Source organism: Melospiza georgiana, chromosome 6 (genome assembly GCF_028018845.1).
Source record: "Melospiza georgiana isolate bMelGeo1 chromosome 6, bMelGeo1.pri, whole genome shotgun sequence".
NCBI lineage: Eukaryota > Metazoa > Chordata > Aves > Passeriformes > Passerellidae > Melospiza > Melospiza georgiana.
This window is the reverse complement of record NC_080435.1, coordinates 43,553,233-43,570,424: the sequence shown is the minus strand read 5'-3', so window position 1 is coordinate 43,570,424 and position 17,192 is coordinate 43,553,233. Positions and strand designations below refer to the sequence as shown.

The following is a 17,192-nucleotide window of genomic DNA, read 5'->3' as shown; positions in this document are numbered from 1 at the left end:
GTGGAAGGAGACTGAAAAAAACAAGGGAAAGGTAATAAATGGCTTGAGCAGGACAATAAATGGCCTGTTTTAAAGCAGTCTATGAATTCTTGTTCAATATTCACGGTTGTGTAAAACTCATGGAATTTTATTTGTAGAGATAGGTAGAAGCATTTTTAGAGATACTGAGAACCAACACTGCATTTGAAGATAGCTGGATCTGTGGATATCCACATCTCTGGAAATGAAATCTGCTTTTTTGTTTTTCACAGAAATTTACAATAGCACCCATCATTAATTGTGCAGTGCCATGCAACACGCAACACCTACTACTTAAACCAGCTTCAGGTTCCTCTTTTATAAAACGCTCTTTCCATTTCACATTAGCACTATTCAGTCAGTATTCAGCCTGCTCTCACCAAAACAGCCTCATGCTTCATTTTTCCCACCTCACAGTTCCTGTAAAATCTCTGATGCTGGCTTAAGTTCTCCTACTATATTACTCCATTTTTAAAGTATCTACAATAGGTTTGGGTGGGTATTTATGGAAAAAAAAAGTCTGAGATATTTTGAATCTTATTAGGCTGCCACCAGTATTCTAATTTGCTACAATCAAACAAAGCATGGAAGGGTTAACATCATCTCACTGAGAAACGAGAGCACTTTGCAAAAGTATCAAATGGGTAACAGCAATTTAAAAAATGCCAGATTCCAATTATTCTGATACTTTTAACCATAGAATACTTTTGCTAAAGGAAGAATAAGATAGAACCAAGCTTTCAATCTTATCAAGACAAACACAAATACATCAAGTTCTTTCCACCACCATAATTAATTCTCTAGAGTTAAGACAGATGGAATGAAAAATACATCTATTTTTTCTGTGTTACAGAGATGCAGCATATAATTTCAGGTGTCCAAAACATGTCTCATAATCATGACATTTTCTCAAAGGTGAGAAGTCACAAAGTGAAAAAAATTGAGAAAAACTGACAGACTTGAGATTCTTTCTGTAGCCTTTGTTGCATCACCTTTCACTTAAATGCAGAACTTTAACCTCTACTCGACATTCTCTATTTCTTTGTAAGCAAGTAGTTTAGACTAGACTAGAATATTTGGAAAGTAGCTACAACAATTATCTAGCTCAATCAGGGCTGGCCAAAAGTCAAAGCATGTTCTTAAGGGCAGTGTCCAAATGCCTCTTAAACACTTATGGGCATGAGGCCTGGTGACAATCTCTCTAGAAAAATGGTTCTGTTTGACCAGTCTGTGAGTAAAGTAATGCCTCCTAAGATCTATTGTGAACCTCCTCTAGCATAGCTTTGAAACACTCCTACATGTCCCATCACTAAGTACCATGGAAAAATAGCTCAGCACCCATCTCTGCTTCCACCCTCAGAAAGCTGCAAAGGGCAAAGTCACCCCAGCCTGCTCTGCTCCAAACTCAACAACCCCCAAGTCCTTAGTCCCTCTCCATAGGACATGCCTTCCAGCCCCTGTCACCAGATTTGCTGCTGTCCTCTGGACATTTTCGTGGGTGTTCACATGCTTCTCAAATTATAGGACACTACCAAGAGTGAGACCACACAAACACTGAATAGAGCAGGACAACCACTCCTTTGACTGGCTGTCTGTGCTGGCTTTTCTGCTCCCCAGAACATGGTTTGCTGTTTTCACTGTCAGGGTCCACATATGACTTACACGGAGCTGCTGCCCACCAGCACTCCAGACCCCTTTCTTCAGGGCTGACCTCCAGCCACTCTTCTCCTAAGTTGTAGTAATGGCTGGTGTTACTCTCCTCCAAGTGCAGAATCCAGAATTTGTTCTTGCTTAATTTTATCCCATTAATCATTGTCCAATGCTCCCATGCAGCTAGAATCCCCTGCAAGGTTTTTTGTTTCCTAAGGGGGTCAACAGCACCAGCCAGTTTAGTCTCACTAGCAAACTTCCTACATCCACTACCTTCCCTTCATGCACAAGATAGGTGACCTTACCACAGAAGAATGAATATACTGAACAGATCTGTCCCTGGAACTGAACCCTGAGGTGCAGCTCTGGTGACCAGCTGCCAGGCAGATGCCGCCCCATCCACCACAGCCCTCTGAGCTCTGCGTTCAGCCAGTTCCTAACCCAGTGCACTGTGCACAGCTCATCCCACAGCTGGGCAGCTTGTGAGGGATGGTATCAAAAGCATTACTAAAATCCAGGAAAAACTACATACACTGCCTTTCCTTCATCCATCAGGCTGATGATCTTACAATAGAAAGACATAAAATTAGTTACATGGAACGCTCCCTTTGTGAACCCATTCTGAGTGTGCTTTATGACTGCATTATTCTTCAAATGCCTTTCAATAGCATACAGCATAATCTTCATAATTTTTCCTGGAGCTGAGTTTGGACTAACAGGTTTTAGCTCTCTGTATCTTTTCTCACACCCTTCTTATAGCCTGGAATAGCAGTGGCTACGTTCCAGTCAGCAGGGACCTCCCCAGACACCAAGACCCTTGTTAGATAATAGAGGAGTCCTGCTGCTAGCATCCTTCACTATTCATTCAGTTAGCTGGAAAAATTATTGAAAAAAGCAAGTAAGACCTCAGCCAGTTTTCTTCCCTATCTTACATAAAATGAGGGGCACAAATCAAGCTTCCTCAAATCTTTCCACCTAGCAAATGAAAAAATACATTTCAGCAAGGCAAGATAGGTAGGAGAATCTAAACCACTATCACTTGGACCTGCTTCTGGAAAGCTTATTGTTTTACACAAAGACTTTGTCTCACATAGACTAACAAAGATGCAGTTCAAATTGGATTGTTTTCAAATGAAATTGAAAAAAGAAGGTATGCCCAACAGTTCAGGAACATTCAATCCTTGGAACTGGAGCTACTCTGAAAGAAAATCCCAGCACAGATATCATGGTCTCGGAATCAGTTTTTTGTTTTATAGGTATGCACTTATCTGGCCAGAGCAGTCAGTTCTGCTGCCAAGAGCTAACAGTCCAGCTTTTCCAGAAATGCAATTTCCTCTCAGAAATGTACTTCAGAGACCAAATAAAGTAGGGGCATAGAGGATGAACTATTTTTTTTCCTTTATCCATAGCAAAAAACCTGCAGAATAATGTAATTTGAAAGGGCAAAGACTACTGCAAGAAGAGTGAGAGATAACTCAAGAATGATAAAGGTGAAAAATATAAAATATGTACTGTATGGATGAAATAATAAACTCTGGTAATAATCCAGTTGTTTAATACTGTCTTAATTCTTGTTTCTAAAATGCATTAAAAAATCCAGGCTACATTTGTTTTGCTGGATCATGCATTTCTTTAAATGACAGCTCCTTCCTACCTGTTGCCTTCTTTCCTTTAATCCTCTCCTTTAAAACATTACTTAAATAAGATTTTTTTTTATTGTGGATACTCTTACTTAACAGCTTGTCTTCACCTTGATTTTTTTTTCCTACTGCAGAATATGTAGTTGGTGCCTAGATGAACAAACAGGAATACCAGGTTTGTTTTGACATACACTACAAATCTGGCATCACACAAAGTACTTCTTTGCAAGGAAAAGACAGTGAACTGAGTAAAAAAACCATATCCTGTTTAAGAAATAATGAAAACTTAAGGACTGAAGTATCCCAGGTCTGTGTAAAAATTGAAGATTGATTTCTAACTGTTCTGAAAATTTCTGTAAGCTGTCTCAAATTTGATGGGTTTCATTTTAATAAAAACAAAAACATGTCAGATACTTTCTCTTCCTGAAATCTGGGTCTAAAATTATCGTATTTCATCATTAACCAATTTATTTGGATATAGAGAAGGCTTTTTCCAGGAACATAAAATCAGGAAAATTACAATGACCAAGCACAACTTGTTTTCTGGGAGAGTTACAAGGATGAAAGCATGAGAGACAACAGAAGGGAGGAAGTCATAGAAAACTGTACTTCAGACTACAGCAAAAGTTTTATACCCTGACCAAGAAAAATTCTATCACATTGTGATAACCAACTTAATGAATCAAGCATGAAGAAAGTGCCTATCAGTACAGCCTATGGAAGAAGCCCATCTCCTTATTGTGTTCATGAGAGAGAGGAGAAAGAGCAAAACTAATGCAAATAAATCACAAACAGCCCAATGGTTTTGGCTGAACCACACCAGCTGAATTGCAGACAGCAGCCTCTGTGCTAATGCTACTTTGACATCTTCCAATTCTCAGAAGCTTTGTCTCACTTACCTATACTGGGCTACTGTTCTGTCTTTCTGTCCAGTAACAAAAAATCTGGTACTTTGAGGTGGTACTAAAGATGAGAGACCATTCCTAGTAATTTGGATTATTTCAGTCACAAAATCAACTTTAGCTCCATGTTAATTCTCTCCTTTACCATTTTTCTCTAACCCTTTTCCCTACAAGAAAGTGCAAAGCTCATGTTGCAGGTGACTGGAATGCAATTGGATGCTATAAAATCCAAAATGTCATTGCCTGAGTTGTAAGTTTGCTGTCATTCTACTTTCTTTGTCTTTTATTTGAAGTTGTAAAAATACAGCTTTGGAGCCTTTGGGTCTCATTGGGCTAGTTTCAGTTAATTTCAATTTAACTAAAGACTGTATTTTAAGGAAAGCCAATATTCTCTCACTTTGCTCATTTAATGAATATCCAACTTTTATTTGTACTTTTCATTGAGTAAGTAATTATGAGTCTAATGTATAATCCTTCCACAAGTAATAAAACTCAGAGAGGAGCATGGAAATGCCATTCAGAATGCAGCCCTGACTGAAGATTGCACCATGTGTGATGACAAAGAAGAAACATTAGATAGTTTATAAAATTTGTAACATTAGGAAAAACAAGTACACATGAAATTGTTCATTTTACAGACAACGCAGTGTGCTCAAGCAAGCATGGTCTACACATACAAAATTTTTTAAACACTACCAATAACTGTGTTTCTAGAATTGACATGATGCTATGTGAAACATAGGGGATTACTCAGCTACTATCACTCAAGTTTGATATGAATTTAAATTTTCAGCAGGTTCCAGTTGAAACACACTGGATTAGCCTGGGTCCATCCAACCACAAAGCCTTTACAGAACTGAATCTCTGCTGAACACAGGTTTGGTCATGCAGTCAGATCAAAAACAACAGTGCAAGTTTGGTTTGTGAAAGACAGCAAGTAATTAATTTTAAAAGCTCCCATTCAGTCTTTTTTTTAAACCATTGTCTGCACAGAAAATGGGACTAATAAGTATTAGCTTCCTGTAATAACTGGTTCATTGAACCTTTTCTGAATCTTAGGCATTCATAATGCCACTCTATTATATGGATATTCTGGTATTTAACATGAATTGACATCAAGCCACAGTCTTTTCCTTTGGGAAGGCTGGAACATTGCCCTCCTCCCTTGGGGTTTTTTTGTTTGTTTGTTGGTTGGCTTGGGTTTTTCCCACAGTAATGTATTATCTTCTGGTTTTTTTATTTTTGTCTTTTTCTTTTTTTTTTTTTTAATTTGACTAAAATATTGGTTTGAAAGAAGTAGGAAACAAGTAAAGGATTAACCCGCACACACCAGGTATGGTCCCATAAGCCTTATTTTCACAGGGACAGGCTGAAAAATTCATCATCTACAAACAGACAAAAATTGAAATATGTGCACAGAAAGGAAAAGGTGTCTGGAAGATAAAGGTGTCCTTTTTTCTTAGGGTACAACTGCACACACTCAACACTAGCCCAGAATATAAGATTAATGCTGATTCCATAAAACCTTACATCTTCTAATGAAAACACAGAAATATCTTTAGCCAAGGCAGAAGCCCAGGTACTGAGGTAGTCTGTGAGTGTGATTTATTTTCCCTTAAAAAAAAAAATCTCTAAAGCATTGAGCTGAATATTTTGTTTCTTTACACCAGAGACTTACTACAGCAAGCAATATAAGAAGAAAATTTATTCATAGAGGTTGTAGTGACTGTAATTGGCTGCCAACTGTATTGCAGGTATTTTACAAAATAATTGATGAAAGGAGCAGAACAGAGATCCTCAGTTGGACCTTTCCTCTCAAACCAATGCATAGCAGAGCTAAAACCTAACACAGCACATCTGTCCTGGCATTCTTCAAAAATACTTTTTTCCCAGAAATAAGGTTAATAATTGAAATGTATCCTTTTGTATACACCTCACAAAACACTGACAAAGGGACATATGTAGTAGAGAGCAATGTAGCACAGATGACTCACATTCAAAAACCTTCCTGTGTGCCTTCTGAGGGAGTAGAAGAGATGAAATCATCCCTTTGGAGTAATTTATTAGTATAATGTCACATAAATTAGCATATAGCCTCAAGTTAGGATATTTCCTATAATTTGAGTTTAAGTTTCTTTTGAACAATTCCTACACCACTACCAAGAATCTTCGTTCTGTCTTGAGCTACTACTGTACAACCTAGAAATAAAGAACTGACTGTTTCTTAGACTCAAAATTGAAAACCAAGAAGATCATGGCTTCACCTTAAGTAACATATGAATAAGAGGAAGGTGGTTAACATTGGAGTTCTTTCCTTGTGTTCATTCTTCCTTTTATAACCATGCACATCATTAGATCTCAGCTATTTAATACACTGTCAGCAGCACACAAAGCAATCTGTTTTTCACTTGGAATAAGTTTGACCTTTTAGCATTGTGACAAAGTATCATGACATTGTGATTTGCCAGTGGTGGGATAAAACATGTGACAGTGTATCAAGAGCTAGTTATTCACTATTTCTGGTGGATTTAGGGTGATAATTTCCAAAGATATTGATTTTTTCCGCTGCATTTTGACAGAAAGTCAACTAGGAGTTGTCAGTTTTGGTTAGATGCTGTGTTAACTTTTATGTCTGCAAACCTAAGAAAGAAATTTAAATTCAGATGATAAAAAATTATGAGGCAAGCATAAGGTCTGCTCAAATACTTGCTTATCTTCCATTTCCTTACATTTCTACTCTATATTTATATAGACAGTATCTGGGGTGGGGCTAGAGTCTTTTCGCTTCACCACTCCTTTCCATAAAGTCTGTTCAAAACTTTTCTACCCTAAATATTTAGAAAATATCACAAGTAGCAAAACCAAGTTTGTCATTGAATAGCTTTGTAAGTCTGTGTAGAACCAGGATTCACTTAGAGACCTCTGAAACAGCATGATCTATGGACATCATACCACACAGTTGGCATGCTTATTCTTCCAGTCTAAAGGACCATTAGTTTGTTTTCCAAGAGACACACTATGCATCACCAGGCTCGTGAATTTATTGTCGAGATGAAGCAACAAAGATTTATATAGTGACCAGTTGTTATTAAACATTAGGTTATAGGTACAGATAAACTGAAAGAGAACAAAAAGCAAAATATATGTACCTGTGGGGTAGTGTTCATTCACTGGCCAGCTGTCAACCTGAAGTGTTGCATTGCCACCATTCCTGGTAAAGCGTACTACGTGATATTTGCCATCATTTACAGGTGTGCTTTCCTCTTTAATAGAGATGTCCACCGTGCCAATATTGAAGACTACACCAATCTTGCCTTGCTCCTGAAAGAAGAAAAGAAACAAGTGTTTTAAAATTGCTGCCACTTAGGAGAATGTTCTTGGCCTCTGAGTCTCTAGTGGGTAGTTCTGCCGGTAGATGGCACTGGAGAATACACAGAATTGTCATTTTTAGCTTCTCAGGACACATCTCATTGGTTCTGCTTCACTGCAAACACTTTCTTTCACACTGTTCTTTACAGCATTCACCTGAAGACAGTGACTCATTTGTTCCCATAAAACATCACAGAAGACAGGTGAGAAACCAGGCAGCAAAAATCAGGAGATGTGGATAAAGAGTTATTTGAGCAACATCTCTACTGATTATTACTAGTCACTTGTTATATAAAATGCAGCCACTGACAGGCTGTTATCTCAACATCTGTTTTGTTCTGTTATTCTTCTTGGGAAACAAACAGTCCTCACTCCCCAAGAAAATAATTGTGGGATCCAGCAGGAAGAATGCAGTTAGAAGATGAATGGAACTTGAAGGGAGCAGAAGTGTCATTAGCTGACTTCGAAATCCAGAGGGAAGCTCCTAAGAGACAGGAGCTGCCCATCTTATTTTTCTCCATCACACAGCAAACAGTGCCTTACCAATAAAGCAGTGTTTTCCCAAAACTTTGCACCAGTCACTGACTGAAAGGGAAGAGCTAGCAAAATCTGTTATAATAGCCACAACACTTCCTTCTGCAGGTCCCCTCAGGTGATTCCAAGTAATGACCATATTTAATGACTTTAGAGTATACTCTGATTAGATATATGCATTTAATATTACTGATTTAAACAGCAACAGAAATTCTCATCACTGTACAATTAAGAGCAATGCATCTTGAAACACTCAGTGAGGAGCGGCACAATATGCTAGTGTCAACAATTATGAAGGCACATTAAGTGCACTGCACATATCCAAAACTGGTACAGACAGGCAGAACTAAAATGTATCATATAGGAAGTCAATATATTTGCTAGCTATCCATACTATAAAACTGAAACAACAGAGAGTGGATGGCCATCTTCTATGCAAATATATTTTCCTTGAAAAAAACTGAGGTATAATAAAGGGTGACAGGACAATTCTGTTCCCTTACATATCTGCTTAGAGGGCAGAGGATCCCATTCTTCAGGGCTGTTACCCTAACTTTACCTCATTCACATTAGCAAATCTCAGCAATAAGAAAGAAACTTCTGCTCTTGTACTTGATGGCCATCTTGGATTCCTCTCCTGGATTTATTTCTGTCTCTTGGTAGTAAAAGAAATCTTTTTCTGAAAGTTTCACCGTGTTTCAATTTCTCAGAGAGGTTTTTCTGATTCCTTAACCTTACATTTCAAAGCTTACTCATACCAAAGTACTCATCACAAATTCCTTGTATCTTCACTACCCTTCTTTTTTTTTTGACATTTTCTTCCTAACACCAAGTTTCCTGGTGTCAGACTACAGGATTGTTTTAGGAAAGGAAAGAAAACAATCCTGTAGCTGAAGAGGTCACGAACTCTGGTGGTTCAACTACTTGAAGTTTAGCACTGAAAACAGTAAGCATTTTGGTTTTTTTCTCATTAAAACAGTAAATTTTAGATTGTGCTAAATGTATGGTGGGTAGGAAGTTTTATGTACATTCATACTGTTATTCTTTGAAGGGACTTTTCTTCAAGATAGCAATATCATCCTTCTCTTTTCACTGGACTGTGAGGTAAGTGGATTGCTGCTCCCAGCACATGCATGAAAACAGATGCCATTTGGAAACAACCAATGTTTCTTCTCTTATACTATCCCAAAAAATAAGTTTCAGTTAACAAAGACTTATTTCAGATAAAAGCATTGCTGGCACAGCTTTACCACTTCTTTGACATATGAAGTAAGTGATCTCCCAACACTGTTTTAGTGAATCTTTTGCTGGCAACCACATAATTATCTTTATCTGCATAGCAATTACCGAAGAACATGTGATTAATTTTTCCTCAGACTCAAATAATACATAGCAACCAGGTAACCTGGCCACTGATATTGTGGTTTTGCAAGATATAAACTTACATTTAGCCTCCTGGATGACTTCTCATATTGCTTTTCAATTGCCATCAACACACCAAGCTTCTTTGGCAAACTGTGGCTGCTCTAAGAAGAGTCCACCTTGGTGATGCTATAGCATGAGTAGGTAAGATGAAGACCTGCACCTTTTCTAATGGAACAGATTAGAATCACCACCACAGAGGAGGAAGGGATTAAAAGGTATTCAACAGAGTGAAAGCTGCATACCTTCAAGCCTACAGGCTTAATGAGGCAAAGGTAAAAACTTGCACGTGGGGAAAAGGATGGTGAGAAGTTCAATTAATCTCTGCAGAATGACAAAATGTTTCTGACTTCTCCTCAGAAGAAAAGGAGATAGCACCTTTCACGATTTCCTTTCCCAGGGCTTGAAGGAAAAGACCTATTTAAAGAGCTAGTGATAAGAGGGCAAACTGGGAAAGAGATAAGATTCTGGAAGCAGAGGACTGCAAAATGCCAGTGGCCTTTAGTCTGATGGAGAGAAGGGGGAAATGAGCAAACTGGTGCGTTCCCCATCCCAAGAGGCATCTCCTCCCAGAGCCAGAGAAGACAGCCCTTCTAAAAGCAGTGTAACACTTTGTTGCAATTAAGAAGAGAAAAAAAATTGTCTAAAAAAAAATCATGGTTCTTGTGAACAGTCTATTCCAGCTCTCTTCAGATGACTCTTGGGCAGAGCACCCTGTGATTCTTTAACTCAACTTTTGCAGAATCACAAGTTCTGAGACTCTCATTTGGACTGAGTAAGAACTTGTCATGACAATGGTTTTGTTCCAATTACCAGAATAAAACACAACACAATATGTCAAAGGTAGGGCTACTGAAGCCAAACTGCACACACAGACCCCAAGATACAGTTTACTTATGATTTTTTAAATCTCCAGGGAACCAGACACTATGAAAAAATTAACAATTAGTTTATGCATTCCTGGCAGAAGAAAAAAATAAAGTAAAGCAAAACACAGAGAAAATGCTACAGCAGAGAACAGTGACCATGGTCACAAGGGGCAAATCCTCAATTCATTTTCAACATCTCTTCAAATCCCAGTTTCTTGCACTACAATACTTCATTAAAAACAGCTTTTACCAAAACCTACCTTCATTCTAAATCTGAAAGACAAGTTTGACCATTACAGTTTAACACTTTATGATGGACACAACCTTTCATTCCTTTCCCCACACATTCAGCTGGTGGATTTTCTTTCCACATAACCAAACAAAGGTATTAACTAGACCAGTAAATATGTGACAAAGAAAGGTTTATATTTGAGCCACTACTTATAACATTTATTTTTTAGCTATAGGAAAAAAAATCATAACTATGCAGCAAGGGAAAAGGTGAGTACAGAGCCACACAGAGCAAACAAGTTACGTGCTCCAAAAGGGTTCAAGAGAATTTTAACAGAGAGTGCAACTTTTTTTCTCTCTATATTGGTACTCACTGGGTGCCCCAAAAAGTTTCCGTGAAAAGGCAACCATTAATTAATGTCTTTGAAAACTCCAAGTGACATCAAGTGCTGGCACTATGTCTTAGAAAACTGAGAACCATTTTACTTATAAATAATGAAGTGAACTCAGCATTCAATCTATCTTACTTTTTTCTCTTCTTTAAGGCTGTTTGCCAAAAAGGATTTTTAAAGTTTTTTCAAGAATTTGTCTTGTGCTGATTTATCCCATAAAATTGCTGCCCTCAAAAGCCACATTACCACTTCATTCCTTACAGTACTTCTGGAGATAAACTTCTGCCATTATGTCTCTAAGAATTTAGAAATATAATTATGATCACATAATGGAATGGTTGTAGATAAGTTAAAAGAACAAAAAAAGCACAAAGTCCTGAAAAAAAAAATGTACAAGGCTTCTCCTTGACCTGTCTACTCTACACAGACTCCTGGCAACAGTTTGTTATAGGCACAATTTCCAAACATTTGCAACATTATTAAATGACAAAGAACTAATCTACAGCCTGGATCAGGAGATCAGCAATTATTGCCTGCCCTGAAGCATTGGTTCACTTTGTGCACCCTTTTCTTTTACCTTACTGTAAACCAGATTCTTTATCTGTGACAGAGGAGTTATAGACACCTATCTTTTCAAGCTCTACAAGCCCTGAAAATCCAGATATATTTCATTTAAACACTGATTATATACTGCCAATCCAAACATTTCAGCCCTGAGAGTAACTATGATCTGAGAGGAGCAGGTCCAAAGCTTTCCTCAGCTTCTACATTCAACCTCTTCAAAACCTGTTCCTTCAAAACAGGTCTGAGATCTGACATTTTAGCAGGTATGTTTTAACTTTTGTTTCCCTTCATTCAATGAGAAGCAGAGCCTGTCCTGTGAGAAAATTGTCAGGCCTTTGCTTTCTCCATGCCATGCCTTTACATTTTGAAGGCATCTGTCTTTATGTACCAGACCAGGTAGGAAGAAAGTAAAATGCGATTGGCAGCGATTTTGTAAGATGAGCAGTTCAAGAGTGTTAGAGGGTACACACACATGAACAACCACATACACACTATGCTCTTTACTCTTAGGTTTTCTTTTTCTAAATCTAAAATTTAAATTGTCCATACTAAAAGTATATATTTGTTCCGTGTGTTCAGAAAGCATTTTATTTCAAAAACCAAGAGAGCTCCAGGCATTAGGACAGATTCTACTCTCAGTTGCATCAATGTGAATCAATAGCAATTCTGTTGAAGAAACTCAATTCCTACTGATGGAAATGGAAGCAGAGTTTATCCCAGCATCTTCTTGTGTTGTTTTGCTTATTTTTCGGAAGCAAAATGTAAAATTAAAGGAAGCATTTATAAAATGTACCTGAAATCTGACTACAATCCCAGGCTGTGTTTTCTCACAGTCATTTTATTGCATAATATTTAAATCGCAACTACTGCACGTACTGCCTCCTCCTCCCACCCTGGCTGGTTCCAGCATGGCTAGACATCAGCCCAAACCTGGCAGACAATACTCCTGGTTACTCCGTCCTGCAGGTCACTGCTGATTTTGCTGCTCTCATTTGAAATTGATACAACCTCTTTTAGTAATACAACAAGCCATTTCACACTGTAGGAATGGTTAGTAAACTTCCCCTCTCTCCCAAAATGCCACACAGATACACTTCAACCACCCTCTAAACTCAGTAAAATTGCTTTGTTTTGTTATAACCCTGAGAACTGCTCTTCCTGGAATGGCTGTCTTCTGCTTAGGCTCCTACCTTTGCAGTCTATTTTTTTAAAAGAGATTGAACTTTTATTTCTTCCTCTTTGTTTTCACTTCTTTTTTTCAGACTTTCTTTGCTTGATTTCCTTCGTGGTTTTGTTTGCCTTGTTGTTTTTTTATTTTTGCCCTGCCTTAAACTTGATTCTGAATGTTAGTCCCTCTGAAGGATTGCTCCCTCTCTGTGGTTTAGGGGGCTTTGCAGAACAGTGTTAAATGTTGCGAGTTATCCAGGAGAACCGAAGGTATAGATGCATATTCCACAGAGGACACCCATTTATTACTACAACTACAAATCTCTGGATGTGAACTTTCACTGTAAACAGAAACTCAGAAAGTTCTTGCTGATTAGAAAGGCAGTAAAAACCAGCATTGTCCTTAGAGGCCTTCCTGGGCTGCAGCTCGAACTGAATGCATGGCTGGGCAGATCTTGCTGGGACACGAGTGCCAATGGGTTTTAGAAGGGCAAGTATTAGAACCTGTATTCAGCACAGAGTGTATATATAAGGCAGTTATTTCTACTCTCCTCTGGCTGGCCATATTCAGTGCTGTTTTTAATATCACTGAGAGGTAAGTCTGAAATCAGGATTCAATATGGAAAAAACTCCAGGCCTGGCTAAAGGGAGAGTTTACTGAATGTAGTCTACCCTTATCCAACATTGACAGCAGGGGCAGAACACTCAAGAATCAGTATTGCCACCCCGGCAAATATGATAATCAACAAAACCAGCAAATGCTCTGAGAGAAATTACATGTATTGAAGCTCACCTGACCTGGAAGTTTTTTGATCAGGACACCAACACTTTACAGTTATCTTGAGACAAGGAAAAATGTTAATGGAAAAGGAAACACACAGGTTAGGTAATTTTGTTTGATTTTTAAGGGCTGTTGTAAGAAGCAGCAGGTAATTTTTTGTTATATACTGTTCTTGCTTCTTTAAGGTGCTCAACCAGATCTACTCAATGCCAGTTAAAACCTATTTATCAGAAAGAATCACACACACACAGAGGACAAATATACATAGAAATTATTGCCCTTTGGGGGCATGGTTTTTAAAAGAAGCATTTCTCAGCAATACATAATTTATAAGGCTAAAAAGGAGAATTGTTATAATCTACTCTCCTCTAAAATTTTATAGGAGGTCATTTATCTTGTCTAAATTGATTCTTTTTTAAAGTACAGAATATATTTTAGGGCAATATTTATGATTTTCAGCTGAGGAAAGAAGGCTTAGATTCATTACAGTTGCTACTTTGATGAGATTGGCATAGTGTTGAACAGGGTCAAAAAAGCAAGTGGAATTCAAGAAATATAATGAAAAAGAACAGTGTACAAAAGGAAAACCTCTATTATAAGTTAAAGGTGGACCATTGACTTAAATTCTTGAACCCAGTACACAGATCTTTATAGGCCCTCACAAAAAGGAAAAGAGGAGATATAAAAGGTTCCAAAAAGTGGTACACTTGAAACTGTGTATACAGTCACGAAGCAATGATTCAGCATTGGCTCTTTTTAACTCAAAGAACTACAAATACCTAACAAAAGCATTTGACGATTATGTTTAAGCAAAAAAAAAAGTACCAAATTCATGGGAAGACTCAAGAGCCACTGAATACAGCAATATGAATATAACCTGCTCAGTTCCTCCTGTAAGCAGATCACTACTTTTTAACTGTTACTGCCTATAATACTGAAATGCCACCTAGCATCATACTGCCACAAATGACTTATAAGTCTGTGATCAAGCCAAAATTTTCTTGAATGTTGTTCCTGATTCTTGCTCATTTTAAGAAGTGATGAAAAAATTAAATTGGGAAATATTGATGAAAATCTAATCTTTTCCATTGAAGGTTTAGGAAAGGTAACTTAGATAAACATCTGTCACAACCATGCACAATGCCTTTAGTCCATCCTCAGAGCAAAAAAATAGATAGAGCAAAAGACTTAGGATTCCAGTTTCATCTTTCCTTGACTGCAAACTCTCTCCTCAGTTTTACAGGGCATAAGAGAAAACCACTCAGCTCTCTGAGTTTCTTGCTTAAAACCAGGTTTTCCAATCTTTCATTTAAACTTCCCCATGGCCCTGAAACTCCTTCAGTTTACTTGTACCTTTTTTTCAAGTGGAGACATCAGAAATTTTAAACTTCAGTTTACAGAAATTACACAATCTTACCATGAGGGCTCACATTTGAGGCTTATTCACCATTATGAACAGTTAAATTCAGGAGTGCTCTCTGGGAATGTTCCTTGTATTGAAAGATGATCTCTACTCTTTGGTTGAAGGCACATTACATTATTTGGCTAAAGTAAAATTTATACCAGTTTCCTTGTTAAAAGTTTAACAAATTTTCCACACTCTCCTTCATTTTTTGCCAGTTGAAATTTTATGTGGGACACAGATGATAATATAGTACTTTTTCAATGGCCCTTACAACAAGAAATTGTAGCACAGCAATACAGTGCTACTAAAGTATATTTTGCTCCTGACTCCTGGTCTTGAACTTTTTTTGACCAAACACCTTTGCAGTATTACAGAAGTAGATTTACCAGTAGGATATGAAATTGCCATTCTCTTGGTTTAATTTTACCTACTCTCCTTGTCTCCCTGCATCTGTCTTTCAACTTTGCCTTTTGTCTAATAAAAGTTTATTTTATAAACAAAACTACCCTGAAGACAACCAAATTAAAAAAAAAAAAGGACAAGAAGCTCAATTCTGTGACAGTTCTACCAGGGTCAGGAGTGGCTCATTTTGTACAACAACACACACAAGATATTTTCACAAGATATTTCTTTTCAACAAAAGACATGAAATGTAGAAGCTGCTTGTTTATTTCAGCCTGCATCAAATAAGAGCTTTACACATCACTGAAGCAGTTTAGGTAACATTAATACACAATATCAGCAGAATTACTCTTAGGAATTAATTTTACACCCACAGCTTACATATTTCATGTAAGGTGATACCATTAGTATAGATTGGTATCTTTAAAATTTAACTCACTCACAGAGGTAATCAAGATTAGTTAAATAGAGTACAGGGTTGAAAGAAAAGGTTTTTGCTTTTACTGCTGGTCTGCTGTACCTTGAAAAAGCCACTTTAATTTCTCTCTCTCCAGTTTGCCTTTTTATAATGTGAAGCCACATTATCAAAAGGCTTATCAAACAGTATATTTGTATGTGGAGCTGTGGTATCCAGTGGGGCCTCCAGATGTTGTTGCAGTACAGTTAATTAATATCAAGCAGGGTATCCTGCTTTACATTATCATCATTACCATGATGAGGCTTGTACTAAGCTTACCCTAAACCTATTTCCTCAAAATCTGGGGAGTGCTGTGGCATATCTAGTTGCTCTTGTATCTGACACCTGCCAAGCCCAGTAATCAGTGGTATTCAGTAGTCTTAAAAGGGAGGCTTCCTTCCGTGCCATTCAGTGCCTAGGATGCAGTGCTCAATTAAATCTTTATTCCTGTTACCTGGGACAGCACCAGTACACTGCCAGCCAATTAACAGGCAGTAAAATGTTTCAAGAAACACATGCAGGTGTGTTTAGGCCACACAATTTCCAAAAAACAATTGTTATTACACAGCTGGTGAAACTCCAGCTACGAGGCTGCTAAACCCCAGTCATTTAGATATCATACTGCAGAAATTAGCAGCATGCTGAAAAGGAGAATATCCTAGGGAAACAGAATGCAAAACAGATTAAAGAGGTGATACCTGTCTAGTGGTTCACTAGCAAATACATTATTCAGATGACTAATTTGTTCTCACAGACTAAAATACACATCATAAAAATATGCCCTATCTGATGGTGTGAACTCCAACTATAATTAGGATTAAGTATTCTGACAGTGCCTTCTGAAACTATAAACAGTATATCCTGAAAATTTTTGAGAAATTATACCTTGTAGATATGATTCTGCACTAGGTCAGAAACAGGAACCATTCTGAATGTTGACACAAGCCTCAATTTTCCCAGAGAAGACAACCAATGCATATTGTGTGCTGCATTTTAAACTTGAAATATGCTTAAGCTGCTGCATTCTTCCAGAATTATAGAAGTTTACTGATTAAAAGTAGGCCTTTACCTTTCTAAGAGCTGCTCTGCAACTCACTCTTCAGACAAAAACATGACCAGCTGCTAAAATGTCACATCCACTCAATAAAGAATGACTGCAGTAGGAAGTCACATTTTAGTAGGGCACAAGAACAAGGAGCTTGCTCCAAAGCAGAGATTTTCCAGGAGAAAATACACCCATCCATCTCACAACATCTCCCCTGGAGCTTCAATCCACTGGGTAACATTGCCAACAATTTGTGCTGGCAGAAGCTAAAGTGGCAGTCACACTCCAGTGATCTGAACCTTGCTGGACACCAGACACTCACCAAAGCCTCTCTATCACTTCTC

The 17,192-nt window shown here is 37.8% G+C and overlaps 1 protein-coding gene across 25 annotated transcripts in view; it reads right to left on the bottom strand.

Moving 5' to 3' along the window:
- The window catches only part of NRXN3 (neurexin 3), a 704,846-nt gene that overhangs the window by 128,326 nt on the left and 559,328 nt on the right, over positions 1-17,192 (bottom strand). For all 25 annotated transcript variants that reach the window (XR_009114569.1, XR_009114570.1, XM_058025830.1 and 22 more), the window contains one exon: positions 7,360-7,531. Coding sequence is in view for 23 of the 25 variants with exons in the window: in XM_058025830.1 (XP_057881813.1) it covers positions 7,360-7,531 (172 nt within the window). In the remaining 2 variants the exon portion in view is untranslated. The remainder of the gene's footprint in view (positions 1-7,359; positions 7,532-17,192) is intronic.